The following is a 19,117-nucleotide window of genomic DNA, read 5'->3' as shown; positions in this document are numbered from 1 at the left end:
AAGTAAAAGAAGCATTTGTATATTATAACTGGATAATCACCAACAGTTTGCAATTTGTATCTAAATGGAATAGTTCGAGAATCAGCATCTGTGAATGAGAATTGAAATGAGTAACCTTCCTGAAGAGTAAATGTAAAATCTACTATCTTATAAGCTATTTGAGAACCATGTATACAGGCTATAAATCCTCAAAATTCTTCATTAAAAGTATCCATTTCACTCAAAACTCTAATCATGAAACAGTTCTTCTTATATGACACTATTCACATGATGAATTCTGCTTGGTGGCTTCAAATCACTTAATTTAATGGAGAAACTAAAGTACAGAGGGAATAGAATTCATTATTTAAATAAACAGATTCCAATAGCTTAAGTAGTACACTAAGGAAGAGAAGACTGGGACCGTCATCATCCTTTCACATGGACTTTGAGAGAAAAGAAAATTTTCTGGGGCAGATTCTTGGCTTTTTTGGCTGCAGTTCTATGTAGATTAGACATAAGACTCCATCAGGCTTCTCAGGCTTCACAGAAGACTAAGATTACACAGATAATTGTGTGGGATAATTTAATGATTTAATAATTAAAGTTTGTTCTAGCCATGTAGTTCTACAAATGCCTCTACTCCTATAGATATATAAAGTCTATTCTTGGATGAAACCTGGTAAACATAGGACTGATATTTGTATAGTTATCTTAATGGTTTCCAGAACAACAGGTTTTGTGGAATTGTGTTTTTGTAGTATTATCTGTCAACATTAAAATCCATTATAAAAATTGCCTCTGAAAATTGTTAATACTGACATTCATTTTCTATCACGCAAAGTTGTGTTTATGGGACCACTAGGAAAAAATATCATCAGGAAAATTTGTTTTTACCCTGAGTAAGGAAGTTTTTACATCATATACGTATACTTTAAACTGTATAACTGATTTTATTTTCCTATTCATATTGGCAGCTAAAAAATTTACAATTGGATTTGTGGATGACCAGTAACAAATCCAAAAACTTTTACAATATGCATTTCATCTTTGTTTTTAAAATTTAAGTTATTGTGTGTTTTATGTTTTCAATCTTTCTTTGAATAAGAAGAAGGCTTACAGGAAAGAAGAATACAAAGAAGTTAACAACGACAACAAAAAACCCCAAACTGGAAAGTGAATCAAAATAAAATCAGGAGGTAACCTATATGTTATTAAATAAATTCTGTGTTGCTAATAGACAGTCATAGGGATTCAGGTTTTTGGTACTTGCTAAATGAATGACTACAATTTATCTTCATTCAAAGTATCTGGTGAGACATTTTAACAAGTAGCAGAAAAGATGGAAAAAAGAACAAATGAGCGGCCGTAAATTAAAAATTAAGCAAATTTGTAAAATTATTTCTTAATTCATGCATCATTTACATTCACTTTAAAGTTATTATTGGTTTAATGTTAAATGAATAACAAAGCTAAGAATTTTAATTTAGGATTTCCAATTTTAGTTACTTCCGAATTTTACCAGGTCATTACAGAAACAAACATAGCTGGGTGAATCAGTGAATGACAATGATTATAAGTCTGTGAATTAAGAACCTCTTTAAAATGTTTTGGTCCACATCACAGTTAGAGAAATACTTAAAATTTTAAAATAAAAAATAACCTGATTGGCTGTCATCAGATTCATCATCTTCATCGTCTTCCTCATCTTCTTCCTCATCATCTTCTTCTTCATCCTCATTTGAATCTTCAGAATCTTTACTACTGGGAATGTCTGAATCTGTTCCTCTAAACTGTTCTACTAAAGATTTTGTAGGATGAGAGTGATGTGTTTTTACTGTGTTTACATTATTGCTAACTGCTTTTTCCTTCCCTTGACTATGTAGTATGGGAGAGGCAGAGGGCATTACAGTTGTCTGATTGCCAGGGGTCCTTCTCCCACTTGTACTCAAATTAACAGGTGAGGGAAAAGGGGTGCTACTTACAGTAGCAATGCTTTCATTAATCTTACTCTGCATTTTAGTTTTGGTCGTAAGCGCTAGAGGAGCTTCTTGAATGACACTTTGAATAACTCCATTTGGTTGGTGATTACCTAAAAGTGCATTTGTCAAGAATGGATTAGGGTGGCTGTTTTCTAATGTCTGTTTTGGATGTGCTGGTGAACTAGAGGTTCCTTTTGGATTTGACAAAGCTGCAATAACCTTCTTCAGGCTCTTAGATGACTCCTGTTTCTTTGACTGCGCTGGGAATGTCTGTTTATATTGTTCCTGTTGAAACATAACAACGTATCATAAGAACAAAGATTACTTTTATTTACATTCACTATTTGACAAAGGCTACTTATACACAAACTTAAATCATGATATACAAGTGCTATGAAAGTAGTGGCAGTGATGACTAGCTGGTTGCTGAACCTTGGCTAGACATAATTGAAATCCAATTAGTCTTTCTCCCTTAGGATATATGCTTCTTGACTGTCTACCTTTCTTTACTATTGCTCCCATTTTTTCAATAATCCAAGCTTGAAACACTAAATTCATCTTTCTTTTTTCCAAGTCAGTCAGTTTACTATGTCTTTTAGATTCTTTCATTTAAATCTTGCTCAAATTTAAGGTATACCATCATTTCTTCCTATGCAATTCTCAATATATCTTAACCTAAGTATAATTTTATTATATTAGCTCTTTGGTCAAAAGCTTTAGTGTCTCTTCCATCATTGCCAACTTTATAAAGCCTAAACAATTAATTTTGATATTTAAATTATTTTTCAAGTTGGCATTAACATAACTTTCTAGTCTAATTGCGCATGTCATATTTTCACCACTTCCACATTTTGCTTTAACTATTTTCTCTGCATGGAATGGCCTCCTTTTATAAATTTTAAGCTGATGAAATCCTGTTCATTCCTCAAAATCCAACCTATGTTTGTCCTAGCCAGAGGCACTCAGCGCCTCTATCCTTTGAGCTCCCTTACTGCATTATACTCTATCCTGCACTACCTATGAAGCTAGTGGAAATGCTGGCTCAACATTCTCTGGGATTTACTTTAGAGTGCCTTCAGCATATTAGCATTGGAGAGTATAATAAATTATACTTCAGAAAATTATACCTGGGAAAAATTAATTTATAAACCATCAATCCTTAAATTTTATATCTGTAAATTAGAAATAATTATTTGGCTATCAGAATCTTCTTGAAAGAATAAAATCATAAGGATTTTATTTAATTTGCATAATTAAGATAATACATAAAAATAAACTGAAGTAGAATGATTAAAATATGTTAAGTTATAGAAATAAAGCTCAATTTCAGAAGGTAAAAATTCTATAATGAAAATGGTTGCCTTGAAAGTAAAATTTGATCTGGGCTCTTAATACTCAAGTCAGCAAAAATTTGTGGTAGGCATTTCACAATTATAAATACAGATGGAATGTCATCTAGAATGACTTATTTGAAAGCACCAATATTACTAAGCAGCATAAATTCCATATAAACTTATCTTATTTAATGTATTCGCTGTATATGTTTAGAAAATTAAGTTATTAAGGTATTTCTTTGTAAACAAAGACTGCCACGTAATATTCGTACTAATGGCAATGCCTCACAAAGAGAAAGTGCTTAATTAATATTTAGTCACTGAATAAAATATGCAAAATTATGCTAAATAACTGCATTTATGTTTTAAAAAGAATTTTATAGCAAAATTCTTATATAAAATACTTTAATATACTTAACTTTTCTTAATATTTATGACAAATATTGCAAAGTATATGTTTACATATATAATGTACTTAAACCTTATATTTACAAATACTGATTTAAATTTTCAGCAGAAAAATTTAGTGTATTTTCATTTCCTAGAACATAATTATGTCAGATAATCATTTTTTACTTTTTTTATAGGTAGCAAATTTTCCTTCTACATACAGAAGATCAAAACAGTAATGAAAACAAAAATTTTCCCTTTAGTTTTATATTTTATATCTTATATCTTAATTGCCTGAAATTGATTCTCATGCTATAGTACTGGAAAAACACTTCCTGTATATTAACACTCGAAGTTTTTAAAAAATAGCCAAAGATTGCCGTATTTTATACATAAGACTGACATGAGTGACACTTTTACAGCAAACGTGCTATCCTTTTCTGATCTGAGGAGCAGAACATAAAAAAAGGGTGGGAGACAACTGAGATCCATGTAGTAGCAAATGTCTTGCTGCTTTAAGATAACCTCTTGGATGGCAGGGATATAGGAACAGATAGGTCTGAAGCTCTGTCCTACCTCCAAGCACTTGCTCGCCAGCCCCTCCCTGAGTCTCTGCTGACCACAAAAAAATCTTCTGGTCAACACTTGATAAAGAAAATTCACTCCACGTCTACTTATACACAATTAAATGTTCACAGTGTAAGGGTATGCAAAAACCCAATAACTAACACTGAAGAAAAGCACAGACTAGTGAGGGAGGCAGGTACATAGTAGGTAGCATGAAACAGTTGAGATTATCATAAAAAATAAAGCAAAATTCCATATGTTAGAGTGCCATATAAAGAAAGAATGCTGATATAAGAGAAGTTTTTGTAAAATACCTTTTCACTCAGTACTAGGTACCAATAACAAGTGGGTAAAGTCATTTAAAATTGAGACTAATGTGAATGTCCATTCACATAAAATATTTCCCATCAACTACCATTATTTCAGAAACATCAAATTATTTCACCTTAATCATGGGCTTTGAAATCAGAACGACCTAGTTTAATACACTTCGTTCTTAAATTATTATGTAATGTTGGCAAGTGGCTTGACCTCTGTGAGCCTCAGTTTCTTTCATAATTTTGTAAGAATTACATAAGATCATAGAAAGCCTAGCTTTTGTTAAAGCAAGTGTTAAAAAAGTGACTTTCTAAAAGGTAGTCACATAAAATTTTTAAAATAAGCATTTAAGAAACTCTTTGAAAAAAACCTTTCATAATGCAAATACTTCTCGATGTGACTGTAAATTCATTTACCTTGAAGTGGAATATACATTAATGAAAATTAAAATAGCCCCCAAACTGTAATTTTTAATTTGCTTAGTTTACTCATAGAAAGTCAATAACATGATGCCAATAATAATAATACCTCCTCATGATTAAATAGTGCATTACAAGGCATCATGCATTATATGCATGATACTAAAACACCATTTAGATTAGTGGTTCTCAAATCTGGCTGCACATTTGAATCACCTGGGAAGCTTTTTAGACATGCAATGCCTTAGTCTCAACAAGAGATCCTGACTTAGTTCTCCTGAGGTACCATTTCTTTTTTATAGTTTCCCAAGTGATTCTAATGTATACTTAGGCTTGTGAACTACTAATTTAGATTATCAAAAAAGCATGTTTTGTTCATTTTTCTTTGACCTGGTTCTTAAAGTTTTCACAATAAAATAAGAGTCAATAAACTAGAACATTCTGAGTTTTTTGAGAAAGAAAGACAGTATAACGGTTAAGAAAAATAATTCTAGTACCACACTACCTAGGTTTAAATTCTAGCTCCATCACTATCAGTGTGCTCTTGGGAGAGTTATTTAAGTTCTGTGTATCCCACTTTGATCATCTGTTAATGGTCATAACAACATCAGTAGCACTAATAGATGTTAGTATCCAATGAGAAAATGACCATTCAGCACTTAAAGTAATGGCTGTAAAATAGTAAGTGCTCTACAAGTACTACCTAATGTTTAGGATGCCTAATGATACCTCTGTCACAAGGCAGGATACTGTGTTCAAGCGTAATATTTTTTCTCTGCTGAGCTAGCTCCAGAATAAAAAGCACTGATCATTTAATTACTAGAATTCTACTGGACATGGGGAGATAGACTACATATTAATATAAAACCAATGGCAAAACAATAAAGATAAAAAATTCTCTGATGAGTGATTCTGGTGTTCGGGTAAATAAAAGTTACTCAAAATATTTTGTATTTCATATAATTCACTAAGAATGGCAAAGGAAAATGAGTCTCTATAAAGAATTTTTACACTTAAAATTGCTAAATTATAGGACTAAAGAGGTAAATTACTCAAAATTCATTTCTTTAAAAAGGAATATATTGATATTAGGAAAAAAAAGATATTGATTTTTAAACAAAAGTCATTGTGAAATATGTCTTATTCAAACATATTTCTCCCCTTACTGCTAAATGATTGAGCCAGAAGAAAAATGACATGATTGGGTTGCCAAAAATATATTAAGCAGATGTATATGTAAATATAAAATCAGAGAAATTTAGTTTTCTGATGTGCATGTTTGATTCCTGGTGACTAAGAAAGTATAAAAATAAGAACTGGACAGAATTTAAACCTGCATAATGTAAGACTATTTAAAAGCTCTTTTTCTAAAAATAAAATCCTTCCATAAATAATTTTTAACTCACCCGTTTAGATCGCAATTCACTGGTCAAAGGATTAGATTCTTCAGAGGTATTTTTATTCCCTGCTTTAAGTACATCAGGAGAAGGAACTATGAGTTTCATGTAAGTTTCCTTTTTGGCTTGATTTACCAAAGATAAAGGTTTCACATTGGACACCAATCCCGTAGACTGTATCACACTTGTGTGTTTGTTCACAGATTCCTCCTTTGCCTGAGAGCTTTGGAAAATAAATGGAAGCTGCTGTGACAAAACCTGAGGCTGCTTCTGCTGGGATTGGAATGATGAGTGAGTCTGGGATTCAGACACAAGAGGTAATGGCTGGTGTATTCTTTTTTCCTGGGCTTTTTCAGTTGCTTTCTGTCCATCTGCTTTTGAGTCTGAAATACTATGTAATAGCACCTGTAAATAAAAGTCAACTGTTTAACATCTATCCAGACAAAGAACATCCAACAGTAAAACCTGAAGAAATAGAGTACTTTAAAAAGTGTTCCTAATGACTTATGATGGGTGTATAAAGCTCTCAAGAAAAGTATTAAATGTCTTTTTAAAAATGTTTCTCTATCCCCTATTCCTTCTTTTGCAAAAGTAAGAACAAAAGGCAATAATTAAATTTAAACTTTGTAGACTTAGAGAGTCAAGATAAACCAGATAGGGGGTCAAATATGTGGTGACAGAAAGAAATCTAACTATGGGAGAAAGACACACAATGTAAATATACATATGCCCTACTGTTAAAGTGCACAGCTGAAACTTATTGGATTTTGTTAACCAATGGCACCATAAAAAATAAATTAATTAATTAAAAAAAAAAGATAAACCAGATAATCCCTAAATATGAATAATGTGGGGATACTGCCAAGAGAACTATTTATACCTGGTTGTTACTTTTATGTTGTGCTTCACTCTCTGAATCAGAATCATCATCTTCACTTTCTTCAATACTTTGATCTTCTTCTTCTTCATCTTCCTCTAGATCATCTGAATCACTACTACTAATGCCTTCACTCGAAGTGTCTGATGATGTGCCCGAATCGCTGTCGCTGTTGCTAGAACTTTCCACAGCTTTCTTTCTTGATTTCTAGATTAAGACAAGATTTTTGCAAGACTTTATTTTTGGGGGAAAAAAAATCACGTTTCAGTAAGAGGCATGCTCTTTTAATTTTCAAATGCTATTTTCATTTTCAAAATGTCATTTATTTGATGTGTTCAAAGAATAGAAAAAAGGGAAAAAGTCGCATATTGTTTAGGGTAATTATTCAACAAACTGATCAAATTAACATCTTGCAGGAATTCTCCAATAAAATGTACAAGCTCGGTCATGCAGAATATTGGAAAGATCAATATTACAAAACATCGATATTACCAACATTGATATTATAAAATACAAGAGTAATTTACAAAATAATAATCCCAATTACAATAAGGGTTACACACACTTAAGTTCTATATTTAGCTTTAGTCTTCTTTATGCAGATCGTGAGTCAATAGCCAAATATTTTCATGTAGCATGCCAAACACACCTTTCTAGGTACTGGACTACAATGATGTTATCTAAGATAGAGTCCTTGCCTTTAAGAAATATACATTCTAGTGGTGGTAGTAGAATAAACAGATGATTAATATAAAAGCAAATAATTCCATTTAGTAATAAGTGCTGTAGAGAAGATAAGCAGCAAAAGATTTATAAAGTGCTTTACTTAAGGTCAAGTAACTTAATTTTTTATGTTTCACATCAGAAACATAGAAAAATGTGATAAAGAGAGATTAATTTCTGGAACAATTAAGACTCTATAGGAAAAAGAAAATCCAAAGGTGGTAGAAAGTGACATTAGGTTGCATAAAAGAAAAGTTTTGGGTTTATAGAACTAATAGTAGTGAGTAAAAAAAAAAAATGAGATGAATTATAACTCACTAACTATATAAAAATGGAAAAGTTAAAAATCTGACAATAGAAGGCTGAAAAGGAAAAATATTGAAAAGATTTAGCAAAAAGATTGCGTACAATCCAAAGTTACCTAGAAATATTTGAATAGCATGTGCTGATTGATAAAATAAAAACAAATTATAGAAAAGGTAATAAATTACAAAAGCTATAGTCTTAATAAAAAATATGGCCTTTCATGACTATTGGGTTGGAGAATGAAAGACAAAAATACACCTATTCAACAGGAAGCCAACCTGAACCACTGTTACAGATTGCAACTCTTTCCTTTGTGCCTTCTGAAATTTGATTTAAATAAAATGCATATGAGTGAGAAGAGTCACTCCTGCTGTTTTATTCTGCTTTCATTGGTGCTCTGTGTTAACTCTCTAAACTATCAGCTGTTAATGCTTCCTCCAGAGACAAACCTTCAATAAGCAGACTAATAGTTACCATCATTCCTGAGCTATCTTCTCTAACAGTAAAACAGAGTTAGGAGGAACCAAATTGGAAAAGTGTGGGAATAACAGGATGAAAGACATTAAAGTAGAGAGTAAAGGGAAACAACAGTGATATATATTAAGTCTACCATTTATTTGTTAGAGAAATAGCCCCTTTGCAATCAGAATCTGTTGTAGCCTTCTGAGCAACTATAGCAATAGTATGAAAATCATAAAGAATCTAAACTGAAGATACTACTTTTAGTTTCAGTAGATGCTAAGAAAGGAAAGAAGTAAGGGATCTATAGTGATTTAGTAAAGAAAAGTAAACTCCTATTCAAATGCCCAAGTAACCTACACAGTTTTTTATTAAAGATGGCATGAGAAATCAGGCTTACACTCAAGAGTGGATCTAGAGGTGCAGGTTCTAAACTTTATAGTGTATAATATTCACTGGCAGAACTTGCCACAACCAGCAGATTCTTGGGGCCCAATTCTAAACAGGGCACAGGGGTGTGCTTTAACAAGCGCTTCATGTGGTTCTGATGCAGGTGGTTTTGCAGAGCACACTCTTGATAATGTGTAAAAAAATAGTGTGCAAAAAAAGTCTGTGCTTTTATAAGCTGACTAATTTAGACCTCATTAAAAAGAAAAGTAGATGTGAGTAGACAAGTATGGGTATTAGAAAAAGAAAGAGAACAATAAGTTTCAATATCACCAGTTTAATTTCTTTAGTCCTTATTAGTGTGTGTGTGTGTGTGTGTGTGTGTGTGTGTGTGTTGTGTATGTGTGTAGGTAGGGTAGTTCTTTTGTATTTACACATAATTAGGTAGTATGCCTCTTTTCTGTCATTTAAACATTTTAAAAATGAGTTTTCTTAGTTCATCAAAAAATGATCAAAGAAGAGCTTATTAATCCACTTCCCCCTATCCAATCTGGGACAGCCTTTCAGAACTCTCTCCTTGAACTTTTATTTCACTGTATACTTATTTCTTCCAATAACAAAGTAAAAACATATTCAAAGCTATTATGTACCAGGCACAGTTCCTCTAGTCTCTGGGGATACAAAGGTGCAATAAATAGAGAGCAGCTCTTCCCTAGTGGGAACAAGGTGAAGAGAATCAACAAACAATATAAATAAGTGTTTATAGTAATAAATACCATGACTAAAACAGGATAACTGGATAGATAATGTGTTGGGAGTAGGATGAGGTGAAGATTTAGATGTAGTTATTAGGTAAGACCTATTTGAGCTGAGACCTAAATGGAGGATAAGAGCCGGTCACATAAAGATATAACAGAAGAGCCTTTCAAGACAGGGGAAACAGCAAAGAAAACAAGTCTGATGTGTTCAAAGAATGGAGAAGTCAGCTAGACCAGCTACAGAACAGAGAACCTGGGAGAAAGCCATAGAAAATAAAACTGCCAGGGGTTAGATCAGACACGGTTTTGTAGGCCATGGCAAAGATTTTATTCTGAGTGGGATAGAAAACTAATGGAGGGAGTGATAACACATGATATTTTGAAAACCATAAAAAAAGTATGTTTTAAAAGACTATTTTGGCAACTGTGGTAACAATAATTTGTGTGGCAGTGGAACTTATTCAAATTTGAATTGTTTTATTTTTTTTCCCTCAATGCGCTGCAAGTTTACGCATTTTAGTTTGTGACTTACTTTGTTTAATCTAAAGTAACTATATATTTATTGAAAATGTATATGCAGACTAAATGTGGTAATTACACTTAATCGATGATTTTCAAGGAACAATATGGAGATATGTAACACTGTCCCCAACAAAGGATTATCAAAATTAGCTGAAGAATATTTTTTTCAAACTACACATGAAAAAAGCTGATGAAGCAATTTTTAAAAGCCTTTTAAAACTAAAAATTACTAGGTATAAAAGGATTTTCTTCTTTAGTTCCAATGCCTTTCATCTCCATTTTACTTGAACAACTTATCATTACAAAGTCATGCCAGCCCATGTATTGTCTCCTGAAGTCTGAAGTTCTAGTTTCCGTCACTTGGGTAGCCAATCTCTCTAGTGTTAATTCTATGTGGAGGTCTGTAAACACTATTCAGAATCTATTTCTTTATATCACTAAAAAGGTACCTCTATAAGTTTTTACTTTAACGGCACTGATTTATTTAAGACTGTCAGTGGAGATTCCTCATTAGAATACAAACAGGGAAACAGGAAGAGTCCTCCTGCTCAGTGCCTTGTACACTGCGGAGGTACTGGAGGTTTTAGATTCTACTAGATGTTAGCACTACTTCTAAGAGGTAGGACAGTGTTGTAAGGTTTAAAAACAGCGACATTTAACTTTTCAAAATACATACAGAAATATGTCCAATGACATGATGTCTGGGATTTGTTTCAAAATACTGTTGGAGTAAAGAATGGGCGGTGTTTCAGTCGGAATCTGCAGGCAGAGAAGCTGGCAGTAGTGCAGCTAAGCCCTTAGAGCGCACACTAATGGGAATGCCCTTGAAACAAATCATAAGAGAGAAGACTGAAGAGCACTTGAAGAGCAACAGGTGGAGAGTGTGACCCTGAAATCTGTCGCTAGAAAGAAATAACCAAGAGTCTTTAATCACATTTGCTTGAGTGCTTGGGGGTGGCTTGGGGGTGGGGGTGTCTTGAAGAAGAAAGGGGATATTTTCATCTTAGGACCTAAATATAGTCCTTTTGAGTTTTTGTGAGAGGTGCCATAAGGCTTCTTGGCTTTACCAGACGATCTTTCCTCTAGACTCAATCATGTCTTGCCTTATTTTGGAAAACATTCTGTTTGAGAAGGGAAATGAAACATCTAAAGGAAATATTTCTATGTAATATGCTGAGCAAATGGGAAAAAAAATATATTTGTTTTATTGATCCTGGAAAATATATGGAACTTGATGCTATCATGAAGAAGTACAAAGAAAATTTGATAAAATAGTTCCTTAGGATTAAAAATTAGGGCCTAAGAGGCATGTTGTTCAGATGTAAAGTTAACATCACTGCTACCTTCAGTCAGTGGCTTTATGTTTTCTGTTCATGTCTTCCAGCAACAAGCGCGTGTGGTCATAACTTTCGTAGTTTGAGTTGTGATAGTAAAACTAGCACAAATGTCTTCCTTCTTCACAATTCCACAGAGAAAAGATTTATTTTACTGTAGCTCTTAGTAACCTCAGAATATTTTTTTTCTTATTAAGTCAAGAACTTACACCTTTTCACTTAAAGCAAGCACTTTACAGTTTCTCTTCGGCATATCTGAATTGCCAGCATCATTATTTAAAAGTAAAACAAGGGTTACTTGAACACAAGCCCTGCAATACCATGACAGTCAACCTGATAACCAAGACAGCTACTAAGTGACTAAGAGGCAGGTAGTGCATAAAGTCTAAATATGCTGGACAAAGGGATAATTCACATCTCAGGTAGGATGAAGCAGGGCAGTGTGAGATTTCACCACACTGCTCAGAAGAATACATCGTTTAAAACTTATGAATTGCTTATTTCTGGAATTTTACATTTAATATTTTCAGATGGTGGTTGACTATGAATAACTGAATGTGCAGAAAGTGAAACTACGGGTGGATAAGGGGAGACTACTATAATAAGCTGCCCACTGGGATGCCAGTGAAATTCGCTAGACGGTGTGCACTACTGGGTCTCGTACATGAAACTGCAAAAAAGCTGCCGGCTGGCAAGGAAGCCACCTAAAGGCAGCTACAGCGTAAAAACAGGAAGAAAACACTGGAAACAGAAACCCTTCCTCTTCTAAAGTTTCTCCAAGACCTCGTATTGACAAGGTCTAACAGCGTTCCAAGTGGCAAAAAAAAAGGATGAATTTAGAATTGAGAGGCATTAAACTATACAGTTGGGGATAAAGCAAAATAAAATTGGTCATGAGGTGATAACTGTTAAACATGAATAATGAGTATTTATTATTCATGTATTCAATAATTATTATGTATTCAATAATACAGGATTACTATGCTATTATGTCTACTTGTTATATTTCAAATTTTCCATTAATAAAAAATTTTTTGTTTTTGTTTTCATAGAGTCAACCTGCCTGACTTCAAATCCTGGCCACTTACTGGCCAACTGTTTTGGGACTCTGTTTCCCATTTGTAATAATAGTACTTACCTTATTAGGGGTACAGGGAGGATTAAAATAGATATTATGTACAAAGCAATTAGTGCAGAGATGACATGTAGTAAGTTCTCAAATATTTGCTATTATTACTATTTGTATTATTTCCTGGTGTGGACAGTTTTAATTTTTTCATTTACACAATATTAGAACCACGCCACAAAAATAAACATCTGCAAAAATAGGAGTTAGTAATTCATGAAAAGTTATTCCATAAATTCAGGTGATTTGACCTTTAGAATGCTTACATATAGATCTATTACAAATTTGTCTTTGAAAGAATAGTTTACCTTATCCTTGATTTTGTCAGCTCTAGCATCCAAAGGCTGGTTTTTGTTTTGTTCCTGATTACATTTTCGATTTCCTCCACCTGAGCTTATACTTTTAGTTTGTCCCACAGAACTTGAAGCAGTAGTAGATAGTACAGATGTGTTGATACCAGATACAGATGATGCACTGTTTCCATTTATTGACCCATTTACACCTTGAAAATAAAAATAAACATGTTTATACAACAGAATATTATTCAGCCATATAAAAGAATGAATTATGATATATGCTACAATGTGGATGACTCTCAAAAACATTATGCTAAGTGAAAGAAGCCAGACATAAAAGGTCCCATGTTGTATGATTCCATCTATGAGATATTCATGACAGGTAAATCCATAGTAATAGAGTGCAACCTAATGGTTCCCAGGAACTAGAGGAGGGAAGAGGAGAAACTACTTAACAGGTATGGGGGTTCCTTTTGGGTGATGAAAATGTTTTGAAACTAGATACAGGTGATGGCATCCAACACGATGAATGCATTCAAGGCCACTGAATTATTCACTTTAAAATGGTTCATTTTACATTTATGTGAATTTCATTTTGATTTTTAAATGTCTAGAAAGATAATTAAATGCAAATACTTCCCCTTCATAGAAAACTCCCCAAAACACTAACTCAAATAAAAAGAGATAATATTAAAGCATCTAAAAGCTATTATAAAATATTCTAATGTTATTAACTACAGAAATATTAATAATCACTTAAAAGAAAAAAGGAATAATGGTATATTAGATTTAATTAATTTAACGCTTAATTGCAAAAGAAATAATACATTATGCTGAGTTACATAAAAAAGGTAATGAGATACAGAGGAAAAAGCAGTGGAATTGGGAGTTAGGAGACTGGAGTTCAAATCCTGACCATATTACATCGATACGTAAGTAGTATTCTTGAATGATTTATTTAACCTTGGTTGCAAAAACAAAACAAAACAAAACAAACAAACAAAAAAAACTAAACGGTATTTAACCTTGGTTGCAAAATGAGAATACTTCCAATCTCAAAGAGTTATTGTAAGGATTAATCAAGACAACGTAAAAGTGACTAGTACAGCTATATAAATGTTATTAAACTTGAACTCTACTCAAAATAAGTATTGGAATGGAAGACTTGTAATACTTCACTTGCTAATATGAATACCTTTTTCAGGACCATTTCGATTACTTTTTCCTGAAGTCCTTGAATGGAATGAAGACGAATCATGATTCTGGGCTGGAGGAGCAAACAGTGGTGGAATTCCCAGTAATGGTGGAAAGAAGGCTGCCCCTGTACGACTATGGACATCTGCAGTTCGCCACCATTCTGCACCTCAAAATCGAACACCAAACAAACAAGCAAAAATACTTGAATTAACTTTCTAAAGAATGTAACAATGCTTTTTATATTTTATCCCTGAAAAAAATTTCCATCTTAAAAGAGAACTACTGAATTATACATAGTCCTGATCATCTTTCTAATTGTAACATGTCTAATTAGAAGTTATACTCCCATCATTCCTCTCATTAAGATAAGTATCCAAGGATCTTCACTTAGCAGTTTTCTTGAATTAGTTTATTAAGAACAAAAGTAGTCTAAGATTTTAAAAATAAAATTGAAAATGTGTAATGTTAAAGAATTATTTGACTCTTTGATAATTTGTACCATAATTTTCAAAAACAGTAAAGAAACAGGATATTTAAGAAATGCTGATCTATTTTAAACCTTAGAATTTAAGGTTACCATCTATAACCAATGATAAGAATTTCCACAAATTACATATAATATAAATCTGGCTCTAATAAATCAGATTGTTTAAATAATAATACAAAGACTACTGTAATCCAGTATACCCCAAATGCATTTATGAAAGAAAACATTCTACAGTCAAACAAAAACAGAAAGACAGCAAAACCAGTTAAGTCATATTAAAATATAAAAAGATGTATAAAGTTTTTCTCCTTAAAGTTAATGAAAAAAGCTTGAATTTTTATTATACTTTTCAGATATCAATGATTGTTCTGTCAATGTAAAATGACTGAACGGTAGAAAAATCATCAAATGCAACTTAGATGTTCAAACAATGGCTCTCAGTTAAAACTTTTAGAAAAGGAGAGAAGCCAAATTTTATGGAACACATTTTTTTTTTTTTTCAAGGAAGGGTGAACATTAAGAAAAGATTGAAAAATAATCCAAAGAAAAGTCTTGTATTCCCCCATCTGCAAATCTCAGAAATAATCTTTTCCAACTTGCTAACCTACTAGATCATCAAATCAGTTATTACCTTTGAGGCTAATCTTCCAAGGAGATAGGCTACATTTTTCATTGATTGTAACAACCATAAGGAAATTAGAGGGGAAAAAAAGCCCCAATAATATAGCATGAGAAAAATTCAATATTGTCAGTATACTGTATTATATGATCTTTCAGCTTTTCTAGCAGTATCACTCTCCATTAAAAATAAGGTGTAAAGTGATGTGTACCTTCATTATCTAATGGCAAAATCTGGTTTTTTAAAAAAGTGAAATGTTCATAGTAGCTGCCATTTTGAAAGGTCTGAAAGAACAGTTAGCAGAAAACTATAAAAGCTATTCTTCTGCACTGCAGGAAGGTGCTGCTAGTGAAATGACACCGATGTATATTCGGCTGTGCCTGAATGATGGGAACTCAACCAAGAATAACTATGCAAAAGCATTAACCATTCATCCACTGTTCAGATGAAAGAAGTGTATTCAAATAGAAAGAAAAACTGTGTATTTTGGGCTTATATCAGCACAGCTGGAATCTACTGCTATTCGTATGTTTGAAAACTAGGTGCTACATAGCTGACAAAAAGGGACTCAGGTTTTCCAAAGATATTTATATTATTCAATACAGTCTATAATTAAAGCATTACAGTTCGATGTATAGACTTTGTAAACAACCAACAACTTGGTAAGGTAATAAAAGTGTAATTTAGATTAAATATTTTAGACATAAACTCAGGAAAAAAAACATAAAAATGTACTTCAGAATGTCAGTGATAAATAAGTACACCCTAGGGACTAGAAAAAAAGCATTGGCAAATGTGTATAATAAACAAGTTGATGCCACAAGTAATATAAACAAGATAATAAGATTAGTCAAATAAAAAGATAAAAATGGTAGGGCTTCTGACTACAAACTTTACAAATGTCTAATATTCCATAGGAAATAATACATTTTAAAGAGAACTTATTTATCTTTGGACTAGAAGAAAATTTTTAAAAATGTAGTCACTCATAAACTAGCTTGTTTATCACGTGATATGTACAAAATAAAGATTACATAAACCAGCACATTATGAATTGCTAAATGTATTCAAAGAAGGTAACAGCATAGAAGCAACATTAGTCACATTCAACTGAAAGATTCTAATATTTCAGAGGTTATACTGAATCTTAATTTGAACCTTAAAGATATAGCAGAATTTCTAAATCTTTCATACTTCCCAAAATACATGGTAATATAATAAAAAATATAATGACCAAAAATTGTATATATTTTTAAAGTAATTATCATGAAACACTATTTCAACATAAAATAAAACTAATTTTATTATACTAATATTCATTACTTTTGCATGTTTTGATTTAACCATCTAAAATGCAGACTAATTTACAAATGCATAAAATTTGAAAACAAATTGTTCCTCATTCAAAATTCCAGTAATTTCTTCCTTGTGTGTCTTCATTTATCTATTAGGTAATTTTTCAAATCTGGCATTATGGTTACCCTTTTGAATAAAGCCAACTACAGAGAATTTAAATATAAGTTATTATACCAAATCTACAATTTAAACAAATAAGTCCTCTTACACTAGGCATTGTCTCTGTTCATTTGGCAAAAAAGTATGCTTCTATGGGCATACTTGCACCATGAAAGACCCTGTCTTATAATTGTTTGTTTATCCATCTCCTAAAGACTGTAAGCAGCAAAACATACACTGTGTTTCTCAGTGCCTGGCTTAGTGCACGGCACACAGTAAATGCTCCAAATATTTAGTACAATAAATGAATGAGTGAATAGTTTATGTAGGCTAGAGGAATTATTATTAGTTTTTTTTTCTATATAGTAGAAGCACCAACATTACTGAAGTCCAGGTGAGTAATTCTTTATATTTGTTAACCATCATTCCAATGCAGAAGGTAATTATAAAGTAATTACATTGTGATTAAGAAACGTTCAAAAATGATACTATAATAAACTATGCTAAAATAAAAAAAATTTTTTTAAGATACCAGTAACTGTCTATATTACCTATTTTGATTTTCATTCGGCAATCTTATATTTCAGCAAATAGGTATTAAATGCTCATCTTGCTAAGCAACTTTGCTAGAAACTGACTGAATTAAATTGTTATTAGTATTTTTAAAGCAAATTTTAAGGCTTAGTTTAAGATTTTTATTTAAATTTTCTAGCTATACTACCCCTCCCTACCATCCCCTCTTCTAGACAACTGAATTAAATAATATGACTCAAGAGATAGTACTTGAAATATACATTTAACCATCTTTCCATTTTATATATATATATACATATATCTACAAATATATATGCACACATACATATATATTACATACATATAAGCACTTGGCAATTTATTACCCATTAAAATGAGCAAGAGAAAATAATAATGATAGTTACCAACTATGCACTAATTATTTGTGTCAAATACTAAATTCACTATTAAACATAGCATATCCCCTTTAATCTTCACAAGAACTCTAAGAGGCAGTGTACTATTATAATTATCCTCATTTTTCAGATAAAAACTGAGGTCGAGAAGTCAGATTACTTGTTCAAGGTTACACAGCTAAAACACAGCAAAGCCAGATTTAAATTCAGGTTTGTGTCCAGAATTATGCTCTAATTTTTAAACATCCCTTACTAAAATTTATTAAAGTAAAATTAATCACTGGAAACACTTAAAGTTTAGACTTTCAAAATAATATAACAGGACAAATTATAGCATATTTGTCTAAGTCAAGCTTTAACTGGTATCTTACTGAACTTCTGAATTCTCATAATCTGTAGAATTGGGGATTATTCTGGTCGTCCTGCCATGTAAATTATGCAAGTCATTTTGACTGAATATGAAAAAATATTGAAATTTAAGAACCAAGCTCACCTTCCTTACAAAATGCAGAGAAGTGAAACTCAAAATAAAAGTATAGAGATATTCATTATAAGAACTTGGCTTTAGTTTTCTAGTATTAAGTTTTTAAAAAATTAAATAAAGGTGAAAGAAATTTATCAAGCTCTATACTTAAAATACGTACACTTTTCTGCATACAATACTTCAATAAAATGCACAAGAAAAACTTGACCTAATTATTCATTTTTGTTGCAGATGCCTTTTTCTCTAGATAAACATGAGTATTTACCTAATTGCATTGCCACCAAGAACATATATATATAGAGAGAGAGTGTGTGTGTGTGTGTGTGTGTGTCTGTTTGCACATAATAAATAGGACTGAGCAAATTTTTGCACAGGAGTTTTAATACAGCAGACATTAGACTGTTCTTCATGTTCAATTTAATAAACAAATTGCTGCTTGAACATTTTCAAGCTTTCCTTCTTTCCTTGAACACTGTTTGTAAGAGATGTTTACCTGGAAAAGATGCTAGTTGGGGATGTGCGGCTAAGGCTGTGGGTGTACCAAGTGTCCCCAAACCACCAAATTCTGAATGCCCTGAGCTGGCTGAATGTAGACCAAAGACTGGGTGGCTGACCATTGGGAAGGCACTCGACACTGTGGACAGGTTAAACGGTTGATCCCCAGCTGCTCTGAATAAATGTCCTGGGAGGGAAAAGAACACACTTAAAGTTGTACTATAAAAACATGAGATTTACCTGATTTCAGCATTCATAAGTTAGTTATGATTTCATA

The 19,117-nt window shown here is 32.2% G+C and overlaps 1 protein-coding gene across 20 annotated transcripts in view; it reads right to left on the bottom strand.

The window, feature by feature from the left end:
* The window catches only part of BAZ2B (bromodomain adjacent to zinc finger domain 2B), a 281,281-nt gene that overhangs the window by 82,916 nt on the left and 179,248 nt on the right, over nucleotides 1-19,117 (bottom strand). For 17 of the 20 annotated variants that reach the window (XM_016152832.2, XM_016152831.2, XM_016152842.2 and 14 more), the window contains 6 exons: nucleotides 18,839-19,027; nucleotides 14,370-14,537; nucleotides 13,187-13,380; nucleotides 7,267-7,470; nucleotides 6,396-6,791; nucleotides 1,643-2,246 (listed from right to left, as the gene is read on the bottom strand). In XM_016152832.2, coding sequence (XP_016008318.2) covers nucleotides 1,643-2,246; nucleotides 6,396-6,791; nucleotides 7,267-7,470; nucleotides 13,187-13,380; nucleotides 14,370-14,537; nucleotides 18,839-19,027 — 1,755 coding nt within the window. The remainder of the gene's footprint in view (nucleotides 1-1,642; nucleotides 2,247-6,395; nucleotides 6,792-7,266; nucleotides 7,471-13,186; nucleotides 13,381-14,369; nucleotides 14,538-18,838; nucleotides 19,028-19,117) is intronic. The other 3 variants (XM_016152838.2, XM_016152846.2, XM_016152845.2) reach the window with 2 other exon arrangements.

This window comes from Rousettus aegyptiacus, unplaced genomic scaffold (assembly GCF_014176215.1).
Source record: "Rousettus aegyptiacus isolate mRouAeg1 unplaced genomic scaffold, mRouAeg1.p scaffold_m13_p_2, whole genome shotgun sequence".
Classification (NCBI taxonomy): domain Eukaryota; kingdom Metazoa; phylum Chordata; class Mammalia; order Chiroptera; family Pteropodidae; genus Rousettus; species Rousettus aegyptiacus.
Note: the sequence above shows the minus strand (reverse complement) of the source record. Positions and strands in the feature narration are given on the sequence as shown.